Source organism: Mobula hypostoma, chromosome 23 (genome assembly GCF_963921235.1).
Source record: "Mobula hypostoma chromosome 23, sMobHyp1.1, whole genome shotgun sequence".
In the NCBI taxonomy this organism is placed as follows: Eukaryota; Metazoa; Chordata; class Chondrichthyes; order Myliobatiformes; family Myliobatidae; genus Mobula; species Mobula hypostoma.
In genome coordinates, this window is record NC_086119.1 from 10,180,739 (window position 1) to 10,203,984 (window position 23,246).

Consider the following 23,246-nt stretch of genomic DNA (forward strand, 5'->3'; position numbering starts at 1 on the left):
TCTGCCAACACCAAAAAAATAGGATTATTGTAATTCCAAAGAATGGCCGATCATTATTCTCAAATTGCAACCTGATCAACGCTTAAATAACTTAATAAACACATAAGATTCTGCAGATGCTGGAAATCCAGAGTAAGAGAGACAAAATATTGGAGGAACTCAGCAGGTCAGGTGACATATATGGAAGGGAATAAGCAGTTGATAATTCAGGCAGAGACCTTTCATCGGGACTGGAAAGAAAGGGGCAGAAGTCAGAATAAGAAGGTAGGGAGAGAGGAAGGAGTACAAGCTGGCAGGAGATAGGTGAAGCCAGGTTAGGAAGAAGGTGGGGGTGGTGGGGAATGGAAGATGAAGTGAGAAGTTGGGAGGAGATTGTTGGAAAAGATAAAGGGCTGAAGAAGGAGGAATCTGATTGGAGAAGTGAGTGGACCTTGAGAGAAAGGGAGGGGAAAGAGGGGTACACCAGAGGGTGGAGATGGGTAGGTGAGAAGGGTAAGGGGGGAGGCAGAATGGGGAATGGAGAAAGAGAGAAAGAGGAGGGGGAGAAATTACCGGATGTTAGAGAAATCAGTGTTCATGCCATCACATTGGAGATCACCCAGGAATATGGGAATGAGGTGTTGTTAACAGGCAAACACAAGGAATTCTGCAGATGCTGGAAATTCAAGCAACACACATCAAAGTTGCTGGTGAACGCAGCAGGCCAGGCAGCATCTCTAGGAAGAGGTACAGTTGACGTTTCAGGCCGAGACCCTTCGCCCGAAACGTCGGCTGTACCTCTTCAGGATTATCTTAATTACAAGGATTGCCCATCACCATTCCCAGATAGCAATGGTATCAACACTTAAATAATTTGCAGTGCTTTACCACTTTGAGGCATCCTGAAGCTATGACATAAACTTTGAAATGCAAATTACTCCTTTATCTTCAACTCAGAAACTGTTCTACTCCAGCTAATAATCATGAATAAACATTGGTTCATTTTGAACTTTGCCATCCAAAGTCATGATTGGTATCTGCTGATCCTTTTACCATATAAAGGATATGTCAAGCTATTTAAAATAGAGGGCTTCATTAATTTTGTCTATGCTGCTGTATGACTAAATATGAAGACAGTTCTGTGTGGTAATGAATTGAGCTTCCTCTGAATGCCAGCTGACCAACTCCTGTTATGAAACTTCCTTTTGCAAATGTAATGAAATCTAATCCTTTCAACCAATAACTTTGTCAAAAAGCCTCAATAAATTACCATGAGTACAATAATGTTCCATTTGAGTAATGTGTTTTATTAATAATTCAGGACTGGAGGAATCATTTTGAGTTAACGTGTCTACAGTGAATTTAATTTCTTTCCTCAGGTCACAAGCACTGGGTATTGAGCATAGCCTGGTCTCCTGACGGGAAACGGCTAGCATCTGGATGCAAGAATAGTCAGGTATTGAAGCTTTTAATAACTCCTCTCCTAGACCTATTTATACTTATCAAACCATATCCTGTTCAACACACAAAAAGCTGGAGGAACTCAGCAGGTCAGGCTGAAAAGGAGATGGACAGTTACTATGTTGGGTTGAGACCCCTCATCTTGGCTGCCTATTATGAAGTTTATTGTTTTATTTTATTGTTAGAGATACAGCATGGTGTTGGACTCTTCTGGCCCAATGAGCTTGTGCTGCCTAGTTAGACACATGTGACTAATTAACCTACTCACTCCTGTGTCTTTGGAATATGGGAGGAAACCAGAGTACCCGGAGGAAACTCATAAGGGGGAGAATGTACAAGCTCCTTGCAGACAGCGATGGGAATTGAACTGGGGTTGCTGACACTGTAACAATACTACACTAATGACCACAGATCTTGTTTATCCTCTGCTTGTCTTGTTACGCTTGAATACCACACCATCCCTAATCTTCCTGCATTACATCTACAGAAAAGGGAGATGTTGTTAAAACATCTAGTTATAGAGTGGGGACAAATTTTGATTCCCTTGGACTAGGGGTTCCCAACTTTTTTATGCCATGGACCCCTACCATTAACTGGGTGGTCCGTGGACTCCAGGTTAGGAATCCCTGCCCTAGACATGAGCATTCTCCGAGAAACAGTTGTTAATGTTGAACAGCTTGAGGCTGCCAAGCATTGTCTGTGTGGGCTATCTGAAGATCTTTACAACTAGTTGCTATTGAATCATTACGGGCGTGTGTATTTTTAATTTAAGGCCATATATATTTTCCTAGATAAAGTTAAATGTTCCCTGTGTAATTTCAGATATTCCTGTGGGATCCCAGCACAGGAAAACAAATTGGAAAGGTTTTGACGGGACACTCCAAGTGGATCACGTATCTCTGCTGGGAACCGCTACATGTGTGAGTGAATAATTCATAAGGTCAAGTTCACCAGTGCTCATAGAATCATACAGCATATCAACAGGATCTTCAGCCCATCAGTTTGGTGCTGACCATCGTGCCTGTACTAATACTGACATAAATTCCATGTCCCTCTGAGCCTTACTCATTCAGGTACCCCTCCTAACCCCTCTTAAATTTTGTTACCCTTCTTGCTCCCACTGCCACCTCTAGCAACTCATTACAGATGACAATTAAACTTCACTTGAAAAATTTTCCCCTCTGATTCCATAAGACTATAAGATATAGGAGCCGAAATAGGCCATTTTGCCCATCCAATCTGCTGTGCTACTTGATCATGGCTGATTTATTATCCCTCTCAGCCTCATTCTCTTGCCATTTCCCCATAACCTTTGCCATCATCACTAATCAAGAACCTATCTGCCTCCACTTTAAATATACCCAATGACAACCTCCACACCAAGTGGCAATGAATTCATCCGATTCACCACCTTCTGGTTGAGGAAATTCCTCATCTCTGTTCTTAAATTCTGCGGCTGTGCCCTCTGGTCTTAGACTCACCCAGTATCCTCTCGACATCCACTCTAGGCCTTTCAATATTTGGTAGGTTTCAGTAAAATTCTTGACATTCTTCTGAACTCTGTTGAGTACAGGCCCAGAACCATCAGGTTTCCTCATATATTAACCCGTTAATTCCCGAGGTTATTCTCGTGCACCTCCTCTGGACGCACACCAATCCACTGTGATCCTCCTCCTCCTCTCTTTAAACTGCTACCCGCTAGCTTTAGATTCTTGTATCATGGGGAACAGACTCCGCCTGTATCCCCTTTCTATGCCCCTCGTTATTTTACATATCACCTCTCCGCTTCCTTCACTCCAGAGAAAGCAGACCTAGCCTATCCCAATCTCTCCTGCCGTCCTGTTGGCCAATCTGATGGCATGAATGTCAATTATTGTAACTTCCAGAAATTCCTCCCCCTCTTCCTTCTCTCCCTTTCCATTCCAATTTCTGGTTCCCCTCTTGCCCCTGTACTTATTCTCGCTTGCCCATCACCTCTCCTGGCTTCTTCCCTCTTCTTTTCTGGTCCTGATGAAGGGTCTTGGCCTGAAATGTCGACTGTTTATTCCCCTCTAGATGCTGCTTGATCTGCTAGATTCCTCCAGCATTAAAGACTATAACATGGAGCAGGATTGTGCCATTGGTCCCATCGAGTCTGCTCCGCCATTCAGTCATGGCTGATTCATTATCCCTCTCAACACTTTGCTCCTGCCTTCTCCCTGTAACCTTTGACCACCCTGACTAATCAAGAACCTGTCGACCTCCACTTTAAGTATACTCAATGATTTGGCCTCTACAGCCATCTGTGGCAATGAATTCCACAGATTCATCACTCTTTGGCTAAAGAAATTCTTCCTCATTTATGTTCTAAATGGACGTCCCTCTATTCTGAAGCTGTGCTCTCTGGTCCTAGACTCGTGCCATCCTCTCCACTTCCACTCTGTCTAGGCTTTTTAATATTCAAAAGGTTTCAATGATATCCCCCCCCCCCCCATTCTTCTAAACTCCAGCGAGTACAGGCCCAGAGCCATCAAACTCTCCTCATGTATTAACCCTTTCAGCTCTGGGATCAATCTCATGAACCCCCTCTGGACCCTCTCCAATGCTAGCTGATCCTTTCTTAGATAAGGAGCCCAAAACTGCTTTATAATGCCTTATAAAGCCTCAGTATTACATCATTGCTGTGTGTGTTATTCTGTAAGCAGTTGTTCCACCTTTAACAGTCAGCAACACCAGACAAAATTCAATGTTGAGGTGCAGTAACTTGCATGCAGGTTCTTTTTGATGTTAGATTTATGGTGGAGAAGCAAGCCATGAGGCCCATCTGGTCTGTCCTTGTGTTTACACTCCTCACACGGATCTTACCCTTTCAGCATTTTCTTCTCCTTTTCCTCTTGTATTTGCCAGCTTCTCTTAAAAAGCACTCTGCCATTTGCCATTAACTCATGAATAACTTCCCCAGTTTTCCCCAATCTTTGGTTGGCCGGATGGAGAGGCGTCTCTACCAAAGGAGGTGTAAAGTGTTCCTTCCCTCCACTAGCCTAGGAGTCACCCTTGGACAAGGTGTACCACCTGTTTAGCCCTCTGATCAGTGTCACTTGGAGTCATGGGAGCAGCTGGTGCATTTCACAAGTCCTGATTATGTGACCACTGACACCAGGCAGACAACCTCTGAAAAGTATTGGTAATAGCTGGGCTCACCTGTCTTGTAAAGACACTGCCCAGAAGAAGGTAATGGGAAACCACTTCTGTAGAAAACATTGCCGAGAACAATCATGGTCAAGATCATGAACACCTACGTCATATGACACGGCACATATGATAAGATTTCCCCATTGTCTGTTTAAGATTTTACCAAAATTAGGTTTGGAATTTATTAGTGATACCTCATTTTATTCACTCTGGGTTAACTCAGTTTCTCTCTCCACAGATGCTGCTTGACTTGCTGAGTATCTCCAGCATTTATAATCTCACGGTTCCAACATAGTGTTCCCCCCCCCCTTTTTCCTCGCTTCATCTTCCCCCTCTCCCCCTGTGTATCTCCTGTAGATACTTAGTGATTCAAAAATTCAAAACACATTTATTATCAAAGAATGTATAAATTACACAGCTTGAAATTTGTCTGCTTACAGGCAGTTACACAGCAAGAAACCCGAAATACCCCATTTAAAAAAAGAAAGAGTGAAACCACTACGCTGAGAAAGAGAGAGAAAAAAAACAAATCATGCAAACCATAAAAGCCAACAGCATTCTTAGTCAGACTGAGACCCAAATCTGCAGGGCAAAAATGCAGAGCAGCCAGATCAGTTTACAGCCTCTTTTCCGCGGAGAAAGTAATTGTACCTTCGTGGGAGAGCGAGTGAAAATCAGCCCGACCTTGGAGCTTCCACACTATGTGTGCCGGCATTATAATTGTCCAAGCCCTGGGTAGGGCCTAGCTCTACGGCCGGATCCCAGTGTCACAATACACTTGGTCCTCCCAGCTCAAAGTTATTCTCGATCTCACCAAATTGGTTCGGCGCTTGGAATGATCCAGCCTCGCACCCGGGTTAGGTGAATGGGCATCGAAACTTTTCCGCATCGACTCCATTAACATGGTTCCCTCAGCCAGCAACACCATGATTTGTACTCTTCAGTCCCTCTTTCTTTCTTTCTTTTTAAATCTTTTTATTGAGTAAGTATACAAAAAAGGTAAGCCATATAAACATTAATACAATGTTAAAGTATAATAAAATTCCAAAAGATAACAATACCAAAAAGAAAATACTACAAACAATGTAATTTAAGCATAAGAAACCAAGATAACATAATAGTATACTAGATTTTATATATATCAATGGAAAAAAAAAGAAAAAAAAAACCCCAAAAAAAAAACCCACCGTGCAACTAACTAAAAGCAAAGCAAAGCAATGGGCTAACTTGAAACCAAACAGAGTTAAACTTAAAATCACGTCCTCAATCCCGACCTCCATTAAAACAGTGAAGAAAAAACAAGAAGGGTAAATATTACATTAAATGAAAATATCGAATAAAAGGTCCCCAAATCTGTTCAAATTTAAATGAAGAATCATAAAGGTTACTTCTAATTTTCTCCAGATTCAAACATAAAATCGTCTGAGAAAACCAAAAAAAGGTAGTTGGAGCATTAAGCTCTTTCCAATGTTGTAAAATACATCTTTTCGCCATTAAAGTAAGAAATGCAATCATTCTACGGGCTGAAGGGGAAAGATTACTAGAAATTTTAGGTAGTCCAAAGATAGCAGTAATAGGGTGAGGAGAGATATCTATATTTAATACCTTAGAAATAATATTGAAAATATCTCTCCAAAAAGTTTCCAAAGTAGGGCAAGACCAAAACATATGAGTTAAAGAGGCTATCTGCCCCGAACATCTATCACAGAAAGGATTAATATGCGAGTAAAAACGCGCTAACTTATCTTTGGACATATGTGCTCTATGAACCACTTTAAATTGAATTAGGGAATGTTTAGCACAAATAGAGGAAGTATTAACTAATTGTAAAATCTGCCCCCAATCATCCACAGAAATGGTAAGCCCCAATTCCTGTTCCCAATCTACCCTAATCTTATCAAATGGAGCTTTCCTAAGTTTCATAATAATATTATAAATCATAGCCGATGCACCTTTCTGACATGGATTAAGGTTAATTATCGAATCTAAAATATATATAGGAGGAAGCATTGGAAAGGAAGTAAGTATAGTACTTAGGAAATTTCTAACTTGTAAATATCTAAAAAAATGTATTCTTGATAAGTTATATTTATTAGATAATTGTTCAAAAGACATAAGGGAACCATCTAAAAATAAATCCAAAAACCGTAAAATACCCTTAGTCTTCCAAGTTTGAAAAGCGCGATCCGTAAAAGAGGGAGGAAAAAATATGTTACCTAAAATAGGAATCGCTAACCCGAATTGATTAAGATCAAAAAATTTTCTGAATTGAAACCAAATGCGCAAAGCATATTTAACTATCGGGTTAGAGACCTGCTTAAGACGTTTCGAATCAAAAGGAAGAGAGGAACCTAAAATAGAACCAAGTGTATAACCCTGAACAGATTGTAATTCCAATGCTACCCATTTAGGAATAAATAGTATGTCCCGGTCAAGTAACCAAAATTTCATATGTCGAATATTAATAGCCCAATAATAAAATCTAAAGTTAGGTAATGCTAAACCTCCATCTCTCTTAGCTTTCTGTAAATGTATTTTACCCAGTCTCGGATTCTTGTTCTGCCAAATAAATGAAGAAATTTTAGAGTCAACTTTATCAAAAAAAGATTTAGGAACGAAAATTGGTAATGCCTGAAACACATATAAAAATTTTGGCAAAAAAAACATCTTAACTGCATTAATACGACCAATCAAAGTTAAATATAAGGGAAACCATTTAGATGAAAGTTGAGTAATATGGTCTATTAATGGTAAAAAGTTAGTCTTAAATAAATCTTTATGTTTACAAGTAATTTTAATCCCAAGATATGAAAAGTAATTATTAATCAATTTAAATGGAAATTTATAATATAAGGGAAGATGTTTATTAATCGGAAAAAGTTCACTCTTACTAAGATTTAATTTATAACCTGAGAAAAGACCAAATTGTGCTAATAACTCTAAAACAGCAGGAATGGATCTCTCAGGATTAGAAATATATAAAAGTAAATCATCAGCATAGAGTGATAATTTATGGGACTTTAATCCCCGAGTTATCCCAGTAATATTTAAAGATTCTCGAATAGCAATTGCAAGAGGTTCTAATGCAATATCAAATAATAGGGGACTAAGAGGACAGCCTTGTCGAGTACCACGAAAGAGAGGAAAAAAAGGTGAGTTTAAGGAGTTAGTACGAACCGAGGCTACAGGGGAGTAATATAACAGTTTAATCCAGGATATAAATTTCAAGCTAAAATTAAACATTTCAAGCACCTTAAATAAATAAGGCCATTCTACTCTATCAAAAGCTTTCTCGGCATCTAAAGAAATAACACACTCAGGAACATTTTGTGAGGGAGTATAAACGATATTTAACAATGTACGAATATTATAAAAAGAGTAACGACCTTTAATAAAACCCGTTTGGTCTTCCGAAATAATAGAAGGAAGTACTTTTTCTAGTCTATTTGCTAATAACTTAGAAAAAACTTTAGAATCAACATTTAATAAAGATATTGGTCTATAAGATGCACATTGAGCAGGGTCTTTATCCTTCTTTAGTATTAAAGAAATTGATGCTCTATTAAAAGATTCCGGAAGTTTACCAAGTTTCAAAGAAGCCTCAAAAACCTTATAGAGCCAAGGAATCAATAAAGAAGCAAAACATTTATAAAATTCAACGGTAAACCCATCAGGGCCAGGAGCTTTCCCCAGATTCATAGAAAAAATAACATTCTTAATCTCATCCATTGTAATGGAAGTATCTAATAAAGAAGACATATCCTGTGAAATCAGAGGGAAGTCTAACTTATCTAAAAAATCATTCATATATTTAGAATCTCGAGGAGACTCTGATTGGTATAAAGAAGAATAAAAATCACAAAAGGTTTGATTAATCCCCACATGATCCAATATCAATCGATCATTTTGGTTATAAATCTGATTGATTTGAGATTTAACATAATTAGATTTCAATTGATTAGCCAGCAGCTTGCCAATTTTATCACTGTGAACATAAAAATCACTTCTTGTTTTCTTTAATTGGTTTACAATCGAGGACAAGAGTAGTAAACTGTGTTCCATTTGAAGTTCAGTTCTTTGTTTGTATAGCTCCTCAGAAGGAGCCATAACATATTTCTTATCAATTTCTTTAATCTTGTCCACAATTACCATCTCCTCCTGCTTCTGTTTCTTCCTCAAAGCAACGGAATACGAAATAATCTGACCCCGAATATAGGCTTTAAAAGTGTCCCAAAGAGTGTTAACCGAAATATCTTCTGTATGGTTAATTGTAAAAAAAAGCTCAATCTGTTCATTCATAAAATTAACAAAGTCCGAGTCCTGAAGCAACAGCGAATTAAAACGCCATTGTCTATTGTTTGGTATATTGGCCATAATTTTAATAGAAAGCTTAAGTGGAGCATGATCCGAAATGGTTATAGAATCATAATCACATTTAATCACTGAAGGAATGAGACGAGAATCAATGAAAAAATAATCAATTCTTGAATAGGAATGATGAACATGTGAAAAGAAGGAAAAATCTTTTTCCTGAGGATGCAGAAAACGCCAAATGTCCGTCGACCCAGAATCAGAAAGGAAAAAATTAATCAAATTTGCAGATTTATTAGGTAAAGTCCGTAAAGGAGCCGAACGGTCCAAAGCTGGAGATAAACAGGTATTAAGATCTCCGCCCCAAATCAATGAAAACTCGTTCAAATTCGGAAACTGATCAAACAATGATTTATAAAATTCCGGACAATCCATATTAGGAGCATAAACATTAACCAAAACTACTTTTTTATTAAATAATAAACCACTAACCAATAAAAATCTACCATTCGGATCAGAGATAATATCCTGTTGTATAAAAGTAACTGAGGAGTCTATAAAAATAGAGACGCCTCGAATCTTAGCATTGGAGTTCGAATGAAATTGTTGTCCCTTCCAAAATTTGAAAAAACGTAGTCTGTCCCCCCTCCGTACATGGGTCTCTTGTAAAAATAAAATTTGTGCTTTAAGTCTCCGGAACACTTTAAAAACTTTTTTCCTTTTAATAGGATGATTAAGACCATTAGTATTCCAGGAGACAAAATTAATAATAGACTCCATAAATCCTAAAGTCAACCCATAACAAGGAGGATTGACAATAGGCGCGACCCACAGACCCGGAGAGGAAACAGAACATACAAAAGATACCGGGGAAAAGGACGTAACCAATACTTCAATAATGTATATAGCCCAAAGAGAAACAAACTAAAACGTGAAGCCCCTCCCACCGCCCCCCACCCCAGGACCCCAAGGCGAAATCTAAAGCAGACCCGCCAGAAAGAAGCAAGCGCTAAAACTACCCCCATGACTTCCGGTATACGCTCCCTAAAAAAAAGGTATAAATATGAAAAGGATCAGCTAATTGTAAAACAGTAAAAAAAATAAGTAAAAAAAAGTTAGCTCAATTAAAATACACACAGAACAGAACAAAAGCCGGAAAGTATATATTAAAAAAAACCACAATAAACCTCAAACTCATGAATAGACACAGCAACAAAAAAAATAGGATTATTAACATAAAATGATTATAAAAAGCAAAACAGAATAAAATTTAAAAAAAAAACTACAAAATTTAAGGCCGCACAGGAAATACGTAAGATGACAAAAGGGAAAGTAACCACCCAGAATCCCCTGGGAAAAGAAAGAAATGACGCAGTTAAAAAGAAAGTTTAGCAGCCATATTAAGAAATCGAAAGTAAACTTTTCTGCCCAAATAGGGCACAGAAAAGTTAAAACCAACCAATTCACAGCCTCCGATCAACGGAGAAAATTAAAAAAAGGCAATTAAGATGTTGAAGATGAAAGTTGATCCAGATAACTCTGGGCATCCGATGGAGAATCAAAAAAACGAAGAGCTCCATCTAACATGCGAATCCTTAGACGTGCAGGGTACAGCAGCGCTGGTCTTAAATCCATCTTATAGAATTCCGACATCACGGATCTGTAACGGACCCGTTGGTCCCAGATTGGTTTACTGAAATCTTCCACGAATCGGAACCTAAGATCCGAAAAATCAATGAAACCTTTAGATCGAGCAAATCGAAACAGTCTCTCCTTGTCTTGAAAGTAATGAAAACGTAAGATAACATGCCTAGGTCTATCTGACCTAGACGAGTATGATGGGATTCTGTGAACACGATCCAGTAGCGGTGGTTGGTCAGGAAATACAGTAGGGAATGCATCTTTTAAAAGTTGGGAGAAATATTTCATAGGGTTGTTAGCTTCCACGGCTTCCCTGACGCCAATCATTCGTAAATTCTGCCGTCGCATTCTAGATTCCAAGTCAGAGTTTTTAAAAGTCAAAAAGTCAAGTTTCTTCTTCATTACATTAATTGTTTCTTCGACTTTCCCCATCTTAAGCTCACTTTGTTGCGCGGATTTTTGAAGACCAGATATAGCCGACTGATGTTCCGCAATACATGTTTGCATCTTATCAATTAAATCGGCAATTTTCTGGAACTTAGTTGAGATTTCCATATGAATCAGGTCTTTAACAGAGCCCATAATTTCTGTACGAATCATCTCCCTAACAGAGGTTGAAATTTCCCTCTGAATTAACTCCGATATAGCTTCCAAAGTCACCGGTGATTCAGTCGGAGGGAGATCCGTAGCTTTCGGTTTAACCGGAGGTTTACCATCCTTGCCGTCTTTCCCGTTCTTAGACATAGCCGATCTCAGTATCATCCAATTGTCAGAGAATTCAGTTTAATTCAAAGTATTGTAAAAATTGATGCCTTAATAGTTAATTAAAGTATAGCTGACCATAGAGAGAAAAAACTCAGAGGTAATGGAGCGAGTCAAGAACGCGACTTCACTCCATGAGCGCTACCGGAAGTCTCTTCAGTCCCTCTTAATGTCCACCTTATCAAAAGACTTTTCTTTTATTCTCTTTACACCCCTCCAATCCTCCATGACTTAAAAAAACACTTTGGATGTCTCGCATTTACCTGCTCCTTTGAAAGATTAATTGCCTGAAGTTTTAACTCAATTTCTCTCTCAATAAGATACTGTCTGACCTGAGGACTATTTTTAGTATTTTCTGTGTTTATAACAAATCTACTGTGGGTGGCATAGTAGCGTAGCGGTTAGTGTAACGCTACTACGGTGCCAGGGACCCAGGTTCGATTCCTGCCACTATCTGTAAGGAGTTTGTACTGTCTCCCCGTGACCACGTGGGTTTCCTCTGGGTACTTGTTTCCTCCCACAATCCAAAGAGCTACTTGTTCAGGTTAATTGGTCACACGGGTATAATTGGGCAGTGCAGACTTGTTGAGCCAGAAGGGCTTGTTACTGTGCTGTATCTCGAAATAAATTTAAAAATGCAAATTGTAATCCTCCAGAATGAATGTTTTAATACTATTATGCACCTGCTAAAATCTTTTGCTTGAGCACGGAGAATACATTAGCTTGGTGTTTGGAGTGGCCACATCCTAAATTCTCAATCCTTTGAGCCTTTAATGTTTCCATTTGATGTGTAGGAACATGTGCCAATAACTAGGGATAGTATTTAAGTTAATAGGTAGAAGGATTATAGAGGAGCTGATGATCAAAGCAACGGATTATTTTGCAGCTCACTGCCTGGAAAGATGTGGCTCTGGAAATATTTAAGTCCTTGGATGTTCAAAGTTCAAAGTAAATATATTATCAAAGTCCATATATGTCACCATAATCAACCCTGAGATTCATTTTCTTGTGGGCATACTCAATAAATTCAGTAACCATAATAGAATCAATGAAAGACTGCACCAATAGGGCAGGCAACTGGTGTGCAAAAGACAACAAACTGCAAAGGCAAAAAGAAATAATAATAATAATAGATGCGCAATAAATATCTAGAATATGAGATGAACTATAACTTCCAAAGCTACAACTGGAAAGTAGGGTAAGGCTGAAATCTCGCTTTTAGACAGCGTGAATTGTCAGCCAGATATGCTAAAGATCTATCGTTCCATGATTTCCATGGTTCAAATGCTTAAAATTTTATGAAATATTTCCCATTTAGTGCTCTGAGTTGGCTTTCTAATGAGGTAATGTCTCTTCTCGTGCTGTTAGGAATCCACAGTGCCGTTACCTGGCCAGTTCATCAAAGGACTGCAGTATCCGGATATGGGACACGTTGCTGGGGCGTTGCGATAAAATCCTAACTGGGCACACGCAGTCAGTAACCTGCGTGAAGTGGGGTGGTGATGGTCTCCTCTATTCATCCTCGCAAGATAGGACTATTAAAGTGTGGCGGGCCGAAGATGTGAGTAGAATTTACTTTTTACGATTTCTCAAAAAAAGTGTACATAGCTGGCATACACTTTATTGTTAGAACCATAGAACACGACAGCACAGAAAACAGGCCATTCGGCCCTTCTAGTCTGTGCCAAAACTTTATTCCGCTTGTCCCATTGACCTGCACCCAGTCCATAACCCTCCAGACCTCTCCCATCCATGTATCTATCCAATTTATTCTTAAAACTTAAGAGTGAGCCCGCATTTATCACGTCAGATGGCAGCCCGTTCCACACTCCCACCACTCTCTGAAGTAAAGAAGAACCCACTAATGTTCCTCCTAAACCTTTCCCCTTTCACCCTAAAGGCATGTCCTCTCGTATTTATCTCTCCTAAACTAAGTGGAAAGAGCCTATTCGCATTTGCTCTGTCTATACCCCTCATAATTTTGTAAACGTCTATCAAATCCCCCCTCATTCTTCTACGCTCCAAGGAATAAAGTCCTAACCTGTTCAACCTTTCTCTGTAACTCAACTCCTGAAGACCTGGCAACATCCTAGTAAATCTTCTCTGCAATCTTTCAATCTTACTGATATCCTTCCTATAGTTAGGTAACCAGAACTGTACACAGTACTCCAAATTTGGCCTCACCAATGTCTTATACAACCTCGCCATAACATCCCAACTCCTATACTCAATACTTTGGCATCCTGGCATTCATAAATCAAAAGCCGCCTTTACAACCCTGTTTACCTGTGACACCACTTTCAGGGAATTATGTATCTGAACTCCCAGATCGCTTTGTTCCTCCACACTCCTTAGTGCCCTACCATTTACTGTGTATGTCCTACCTTGATTTGTCCTTCCAAAATGCAACATCTCACACTTGTCTGCATTAAATTCTATCTGCCATTTTCTGGCCCATTTTTCAAGTTGGTCCAGTTGACATGTTGACATTGTGGAGTTTGGATTGGGACGATGCATTGTTTGTGGCCAGATTGGAAAGGTAGTTAATGGTTTAGGCCAAATGATAATTTTAGCTGAAGAGATGACATACACTCAGTGGCCACTTTATTAGGCACACTTGCTCATTAATGCAAATATCTAAATAGCCAATCATGTAGCAGCAGCAGCTCAATGCATAAAAGCATGCAGATATGGTCAAGAGGTTCAAATCTGAAGAAGGATCTCAGCTCAAAACGGCAACTGCTTATTCATTTCCATAGATGCTGCCTGACTTGCAGAGTTATTCCAGCATTTTGTGTGTACTGCTTTGGATTTCCAGAATCTACAGAATTTCTCATGTTTAAGAGGTTCAGTTGTTGTTCGGGAGATGTCTATCCCAGCATGTGAAGACAGACTCCAGTGGATTGAGCGGACGAGACCAATGGAAGGTCCAATGGTCAAGAAGGCGGTCTCTGCAAGTGTCATGGAGCGTGTAGAGCACGGCAAGACACAGAAGACGAACTGGTCATCCACTGTGCCTAGTCCCCTCTCCAGCTGTCTCGACTCTGTCTTGCCACTGGATCCAGATGAGAATTGGGAAGAGAGAGTGAGGCTGACGCTATGCAACTCTCCCTCACTTAAATCCAAATCATGAGCTAGTCTCGACACCATCAATGGTGTCAAGGCCTTCATCGATGACGACGATGAACGAACATGTTGTTCAGACCAACCAAACATCAAGATAGGGAAGAAATGTGATCTAAGTGACTGACCGTGGAATGATTGTTGGTGCCAGATGGGGTACTTTGAGTATCTCAGAAACTGCTGATCTCCTGAGATTTTTATGCATAATTGTCTCTAGTGTACAGGGAATGATGCAAAAAACAAAAAAAGCCTCCAATGAGCAGCAGTTCTGTGGGTGAGATTGCCTTGTTAATGAGAGAAGTCAGAAAGGAGAATGGTCAGACTGGTTGAAGCTGAGAGGAAGACAACAGTAATTCGAATAACCACGTGTTATAATAGTGGTCTGCAGACGCACAATACATCGAACTTTGAAGTGGATGGGCTACACAGCAAATAACCACGAATATATACAGGAGTTATCTAATGAAATGGCCACTGAGCATATGTTTCTGTGCAGCCTGCCACTTTTCTGGGTCTTGATGAAACGGTCTCCGCCCAAAATATCGTCTGTTCATTCCTCTGCATAGATGCTGCCTGACCTGCTGAGTTCCTCCAGCAGTTTGTGCTTGTTTCCTGTATGCTGTTGGTTTTCTGAGATACAAGAGACTGCAGATTTTGGAAATCTAACGAACACAAAATAATGAAGGAACACTGCTGGTCAGGCAGTATCTATGGAGAGAAATGAATGGTTGATGTTAGAAAACCTACGCACAATACAGGCACTTCAGCTTACAAAGTTGTGCCGAACATGTCCTTACTTTAGAAATTACCTAGGGTTACCCATAGCCCTCTATTTTTCTAAGCACCATGTACCTATCCAGGAGTCTCTTAAAAGACTGTATTGTATCTTTCCCCACCACCGTCACTGGCAGCTCATTCCACACACTCAACACACTCTGCGTTTTTAAAAAAAAAAACAACTACTTACCTCTGACATCTCCTCTGCACCTACTTCCAAGCACCTTAAAACTGTGTCCTCTCATGCTAGCCATTTCAGTCCTGGGGAAAAGCCTCTGACTATCCACACGATCAGTGCCTTTCATCATTTTATACGCCTCTATCGGGTCCATTGCTTCAAGGAGAAAAGGCTGAGTTCACTCAACCTATTCTCATAAGGCATGTTCCCCAATCCAGGTAACATCCTTGTAAATGTCCTCTGCACCCTTTCTGTGGTTCCTACATCCTTCCTGTAGTGAGGTGACCAGAACTGAGCACAGTACTCCAAGTGGGGTCTAACCAGGGTCATATATAGCGGCAACATTACCTCTTGGCTTCTAAACTCAATCCCACGATGAAAGCCGATGCACCGTATGCCTTCTTAACCACAGAGTCATGTTGAAGCATCTCAGCCCAAAACATGGACTTTTTAATTTCCCAGCATAGATGCTGCTTGACCTCCTGAGTTCCTCTAGCATTTTGTGTATGTCGCTTTGGTTTACTGTAAATTTTAAGAGTTTAGCTTTTAAATAGCCTGTCAGCTGGAAGCAGGAACCTGAACTATCTTTGCAGGAATCTGATGCAACAGTAAACAGCCTGAAGTGAATAAGTATTTGCTGTGAGAATTGGCTTTAAGCACTGACCTTTTTAATGGTTGTAATTCAACAAAACTGAGGCAATGCTTCAATTCCCATTGCTGCCATCAGGGAGGGGATTTGGGAGACTGGAGATACACAACATATTAGGACAGCTTCTTCCCATCCACCATCAGATTCCTGAATGGACAATAAAGCAACCCATGATCACTACCTCACTCTTTTTGCTCTCTGTTTGTGCTAGTTATTTAATTTAAATTTTTACTGTTTCTTATTGTAATTTATAGTTTGATTTTATGTTTGCCGCAGAACAACAAATCTCATTGGCGAGGTGTACCTTTCCTCCACTAGCCCCCAGGTCACCCATGGGCAGGGTGTAGTAACTGCTTGGCCCCCCATTCAAGCCATTCAAGGTCACATGAAGCGATGGGAGCAGGTGGAGGATGGTCAAATACGCAGCTGGTGCATGTCACATCCTGATTATGCAACCACTAATGCTAGGTGGCAATCCCTGAAGGGTACTGATAATGGCTGGGGTCACCTGTCTTGTAAAGACACTACCTAGAAGAAGGTAATGGAAAACCAATTATGTAGAATAGAGAAAAAATTGCCAAGAACATCCATGGCCATGGAAAGACAATGATTGACCACATCATACAACACAGCACATAACAAACCAACCCTTTTATGACCTCTAGTTCAGACTTCTCCATAAATGCATGAAGTACCTCTGATCCTTTCTAATACCTTTTAGTCCTTTCACTCCCAAAGGTGCATTTATAAACTATCTTAAAAATGTTGATATGGTTTATGGGTTAGCTTGTTGGGAGCTGCTGTTCAGAGTGTTTAGTGCTAAAACATAGAAATATGAAATGTATGTTATCAGTTGTGTGCATGATGATATGAATCTGCTCTGTTGTGTCTTTTGTTTCTTTTAAGAAGTCAAGGTATTAATTGACATCAATTTAGTAACTGTTGCTATGTTCTGGTTTCAGGGGGTCATGTGCCGAACGTTACAGGGTCATGCACACTGGGTAAATACAATGGCACTTAGTACAGACTACGTACTGCGAACTGGAGCCTTTGAACCAGCTGAGGCCACCATTGTTCCCCGGGATGCGAATGATTCTTGTGGGTGATGTTGCTAACTTTACTCAACCTGGTTTCTTAAGCACTGTTTATATTGAGACTGTTAGAAACTCTGTTGTCTTTATGCTGCTCATAATGTAAGCCAAGGTGCAGTGAGTAGCACTCTTGTCACTGCTGTGGAAGGTTGTTGATTCAAGAGACTCAGACAATATAGAACAGTTTGGTCCTTTGACCCACAATGTTGTGTCAATATTTTAACCTACTCTGAGATCAATCCAACCTTCCCTCCTACATTGCCCTCCATGTTTCTATCATCCATGTGCCGATTTAGTTAGTTAAACATATCACCCCTTCTGGGGCATATGTCACTGACAGCCCGCATTAGAATCCTCTGAACTGGGACTGTCTTCCAAGTTGTTCCCAGATGTAGCCCATCTTCTTGATGTTTTCTGGGCAAAGAACCTTTCTCTCCCAGGCTTCAAGCCTTTGGAGCTTCCTTTAGTGTTTCTGTAGCTCTGGGTTTTTATGGGATGGGGTTTGCTAGCCTCAACCCAACCCTCTTCCTTTTGCAGCTGGGCTTGGGACCATCCAGGGTGGAGTTATATGCCCACTTAAGTTTTTTAAATGCCTTTAATGTATCTGCCTCTACCACCACCCTGGCAGAGCGTACCACATACCAACCACTTCAGCACAACATTTTTGCTGATGCTAGCATTGCTACATTTTGAAAGATCCATCCTTTTGGATGAGATTTAGACCAAGGCAGGTGGACGAAAAGGTCCCATGACAATATTCTGAATAGGCATTATCTCCCATAACTAATATTTATCTTTAAAATCAAATTCATTAATGCAGATAATGTTGTTATAGCTATTTGTGAGAATACAATACTTGTATAATAGTGTATAAATTTAGTGCTACATTTCCTATTTTATAAAAATGCAAATCTTGTTTTTACTACTACTATTCCACAATGTTAGGATTCTTCTTTATAGATGCTGCCTGACCTGTTGAATTCCTCCAGAATTTTCTATGTTTGTTGCTCTGGATTTCCAGCATCTGCAGAATCTGTTGTGCCTAGGATTTCATGTCCTTTGCACTCCAAAATACTAAAAGCGTGCATTGGATGTTGGCTTGGAGTCTGACATTTACTGCCAGTATCAGTTGCTCTGTAAACTAAGTTAATGCTCTGCACTTTATATGTATTCAAGTCTCATGAGTGGAGCTCAGAATGTTTTGACTTTACTGGCTTGTTTCTTGCTTGAGTTACTTCCCCATGATTAGATGGAGCAACTTTTGGGTGTTTTCTGCTTGGGAGTAACGCTTAGAAACATTTCTATGTACAAACGATGGTAATAATTTGGGGCTCTCTTCTGAACAACAATTGATGCTGAATCGTATATTCTAAACTCAATTATGAATTAATGAAAGATCAGGGAAAGCACATGGATGATAGAAAAATGGAGGATTATGTAGGAGGGAAGGGTTAGAATGGTCTTGGAGTAAGTTAAAAGGTCAGCACAACATTGTGGGCTGAAGAGCCTGTACTGTAGTGTCTATGTAAATTAAAGGTACAAACAGATTTGGAGCAACTACATGGAGTTAGGTTATGGATTATTCAATAACTAATAGGCTCAATAAGTTAAATAGCCGAATCAAACCCTTCATTATATTAATAACAAACAATGGGTCAATCCTGAAGCATCTTAGTTCCCACAGAATAAACTTACAACCTTTTCATTTCTTCCAGGTAATAACAGTTCCATATTTTTATTATTTTTGTAAACCTTTTTTTTATACCTTTGCCATCTACTCTAGCATTTTCCCTCACAGGGATTAAGGCCACAGTTTCTGATCTCAACCAATTTTCTGTAAATCAGACTGGCTTCACATCAGTGCTCTTTAACTTGTGAGCTTGATACGCTAAATCCATCTCCCTTCATTCCCAACGGCAGACCCAACTAAAAGTTCATTTCTGTGGAGAAGGGCAGAGTCTGCTGACCAGTAAAAAATAACAAGCAGGGTTCTCCCAACAAGACTAATCCTTAGACGTTTACTGCTTGTATCTTCACTCAAGTATCCACCATGCTAGCCATAAGCCTGCTGATCTACCTTGGTTTCTCATTTAAAACACTCATCCTTTGTGCACAACTCAACAATGCCTCCTTTCTGTGTGCTCCACCCTCTCTTTAATTGTCATCTTCCAGCCCCAGCAATCCTCCTGAAACTTACCTACTCCATTTCTGCCCTCTTGAACCTGACCAGTTTTTTGCCGCTCTACCAAGGGCAGCTCTTCCTTCAACAAGTCCCTCCCTCAGTCTTCCTACCTCAGTTTCCTTAAACAAATCTCATAAAAGCAGCCACTTTAATCCAACCTTTGTTTAGCAGTTTGTCTCCTCCAGCTGGAAAGTTCACAACTTAAAAGTCAAAATGTCAAGGTTAGTAATTGACTGATATAGCATCCAGATGAAAGAATTTTTTTTCAGTCAAAGGGTTAAGAATCCTTGAAGTTTCTGCCCCAGTAAACTGTGTGTGCTTAGTTATTGAATGCATCCAAGGTTGGGACTGGTACACCTTCAAGCACTTAGAGCGCTTGGAGTTATAATTATTGATTCTTGTTTAAGAAGGGAGAGAGATGGAAGAAAGGAAATTCTAGGCCAGTTAGCTGGATTCCAGTGTTTGGAAAGATGTTGGAGTCTGTTATTAAGGATAAGGTTTCAGAGTTTTTGGACGCACATGATAAAATAGGTCAGAGTCAGCATGATTTCCTGAAGGGGAAATCTTACCTGACAAATCTTTGGAATTGGTTGGAATTCTTTGAGGAAGTAACAGGTAAGATAGACAACCTAGAGTCAGTGGATGTTATTTACTTGGATTTTCAGAAGGCTTTTGAGAAGGTTCCATACATGAGGTTGCTTAATAAGAGCCCAATAGTATTATAGGAAAGATACTAGCATGGATAGAATATTGGCTGACTGGAGGCAAAAACTGGGAATAAAGGGGGCCTTTTCTGGTTGGCTGCCAGTGACTTTGGTAGAAGGAATAAAGGCGAAGATTATTTTCTCAACAGGGAGAAAATTAAGAAATCAACTGCAAAGAGGCTTGCAAGTTCTCATGCAGGATTCCCTATAGATTAATTTTCAGGTTGAGTCAGTGGTAAGGAAGAAAAATGGAATGTTATCATTCATTTCAAAAGGACTAGAATATAAAAGCAAGGATGTAATGCTGGCACTTTATAAGGCATTGGTCAGACTGCATTTGGAGTATTGTGAGCAGTTTTGGACCCCTTACCTAAGAAAAGATGTGCTGGCATTGGAGAGAGTTCAGAGGAAATTCATGAGAATCCTTTCGGGAATGCAAGGGTTAACGTATGAAGAGCATTTAATGGCTCTGAGCCTGTACGAGCTGGAGTTTGGAAGAATGAGAGGGGATCTCATTGAAAACTATCGAATATTGAAAAGCTTAATTAGTGTGGATGTGTAGAGGATGTTTCCTATAGTGGGTGAGTCTAGGACCAAAGAGCACAGCTTCAGATTAGAGGGATGTCCATTTAGAACAGAGATGTGGAGGAATTTCTTTATCCAGAGGGTGGTGAATCTGTGGAATTTATTGCTACAGATGGTTGTGGAGGTCAAGTGATTCGGTATTTTTGAAGCGTTGGTTTATAGCTTCTTGAGTAGAAAGGGCGTCAAAGATTAGAGGGAGAAGGCAGGAGAATGGGGTTGAAAGGGATAATAAATCAGCCATGATAGTTTGATGGAACAGACTCGATGCGTCAAGTGGCTTAATTCTGCTTTCATGTCATAAGGTCTTATGGATAGGAGAGTACAAGAAATGGAGAAACAGTTATAAACGCTTTAAAGAGTGGAACAGGATTTATTTTATTTAGTGATACAGCACGGTAAAAGGTCCTTTCAGCCCAGTGAGTCTGCACTGTCCGGTTACCTCCGTGTGACCGATTAACCTACTAACCCGTGCACCTTTGGAATGTGGAAGGAAACCAGAGCACCCAGAGAAAACTCTCACAGTCCTGGGGAAAACAGACAATCTCCTTGCGGTGGAATTTAATCTGGATCGCTGGTGTTCTATAGATTCAGGATCAGTTTGGAGGGTAGCTAATGTTATCCCACTTTTTAAGAAAGGAGGGAGAGAGAAAACAGGGAATTATAGACCAGTTAGCCTGACACCAGTGGTGGGGAAGATGCTGGAGCCAATTATAAAAGATTAAATAGCGACACATTTGGATAGCAGTAACAGGATCGGTCCCAGTCAGCATGGATTTACGAAGGGAAAATCATGCTTGACTAATCTTCTGGAATTTTTTGAGGATCTAACTATGAAAATGGACAAGGGAGAGCCAATGGATGTAGTGTACATGGACTTTCAGAAAGCCTTTGATAAGCTCCCACATAGGAGATTAGTGGGCAAAATTGGAGCACATGATATTGGGGTTAGGGTACTGACGTGGATAGAAAATTGTTTGGCCGACAGGAAACAATGAGTAGGGATTAACGGGTCCCTTTCAGAATGGCAGGCAGTGACCAGTGGGGTACGGCAAGGCTTGGTGCTGGGACTGCAGCTATTTACAATATAGGTTAATGATTTAGATGAAAGGATTAAAAGTAACATTAGCAAATTTGCAGATGACACAAAGCTGGGTGGCAATGTGAAATGTGAGGAGGATGTTATGAGAATGTAGCGTGACTTGGACAGGTTGGGTGATTGAGCAGATGCTGTTTAATGAGGATAAATGTAAAGTTATCCATTTTGGTGGCAAGAACAGGAAGGCAGATTACTATGTAAATGGTGTCGTTAGGAAAAGGGGAAGTACAGCGAGATCTAGGTGTCCTTGTTCATTATTCACTGAAAGTAAGCATGCAGGTACAGCAGGCAGTGAAGAAAGCTAATGGCATGTTGGCCTTCATAACAAGGGGAATTGAGTATAGGAGCAAAGACGTCCCTCTGTAGCTGTACAGGGCCCTGGTGAGACCACACCTGGAATATTGTGTGTAGTTTTGGTCTCCAAATTTGAGGAAGGACATTCTTGCTATTGAGGGAGTGCAGCGTAGGTTCACGCAGTTAATTCCTGGGATGGCGGAACTGTCATATGTTGAAAGATTGGAGCGACTGGGCTTGTATACACTGGAATTTAGAAGGATGAGAGGGGATCTGATTGAAACATATAAGATTATTAAGGGATTGGACACGCTAGAGGCAGGAAACATGTTCTCGATGTTGGGGGAGTCCAGAACCAGAGGCCACAGTTTAAGAATAAGGGGTAGGGCATTTAGAACAGAGTTAAGGAAAAACTTTTTCACCCAGGGAGTTGTGGATCTGTGGAATGCTCTGCCTCAGAAGGCAGTGGAGGCCAATTCTCTGGATGCTTTCAAGAAAGAGCTAGATAGAGCTCTTAAAGATAGTGGAGTCAAGGGATAACGGGAGAAGATAGGAACAGGGTACTGATTGTGGATGATCAGCCATGATCACAGTGAATTGAGGTGCTGGCTCGAAGGGCTGAATGGCCTACTTCTGCACCTAATGTTAACCGTTACACTACCATGGGTTGATGTGACTTCTTACCAAATTTCATTTTTTTTTATTGTTCCAGTGATGTTTTATGATATCCAAAGACCTTTATAAAGATAACTTTGTTGTTGAGCCAGCACAGACCTTGTATAAAAGGCAGCCAAGAGCGGAAGTCTGTTCTTCCCTCAATTCGCAAGATGTTCTAAATATAGTCCGTGGTAGTCACGTCAGGCAGTGAGCTAGGAAACAATGCAGGTGGGAGGCCGCCCTTCTCTGTGAGCTAGTGCATTTAAGCATTTGTAAATTAATCTGAAGGTCTGCGATGTTGCCTAATCAGTGTCCGTCAAGCAGATAAAGATCTGTTAATTAAAAGATAAAGCCACTGCTCTCACTTCCTCTTATTGGTTTATTTTGCAGTGGAAGAACTGAAGCACAAAGCTTTGCAGCGATACGAGCAAACACGGGTAAGCGAACAAAAGAGAATAAAAGTTCAGAGCTATTGATTGCCGAGCCCTGCAGGAGGTGGTCTGACATTTAAGCTTTATTTGATTTGCTCAGCACTTGGTTATTAGTTTAAAATGAAGCTGAAGCTGCAGACGACATGAAGCCATA

The 23,246-nt window shown here is 40.2% G+C and overlaps 1 protein-coding gene across 2 annotated transcripts in view; it reads left to right on the forward strand.

The window, feature by feature from the left end:
• The window catches only part of nle1 (notchless homolog 1 (Drosophila)), a 54,452-nt gene that overhangs the window by 20,020 nt on the left and 11,186 nt on the right, over positions 1–23,246 (forward strand). For both annotated transcript variants that reach the window (XM_063031024.1, XM_063031025.1), the window contains exons 5-9: positions 1,359–1,435; positions 2,263–2,360; positions 12,694–12,886; positions 17,015–17,150; positions 23,052–23,098. In XM_063031024.1, coding sequence (XP_062887094.1) covers positions 1,359–1,435; positions 2,263–2,360; positions 12,694–12,886; positions 17,015–17,150; positions 23,052–23,098 — 551 coding nt within the window. The remainder of the gene's footprint in view (positions 1–1,358; positions 1,436–2,262; positions 2,361–12,693; positions 12,887–17,014; positions 17,151–23,051; positions 23,099–23,246) is intronic.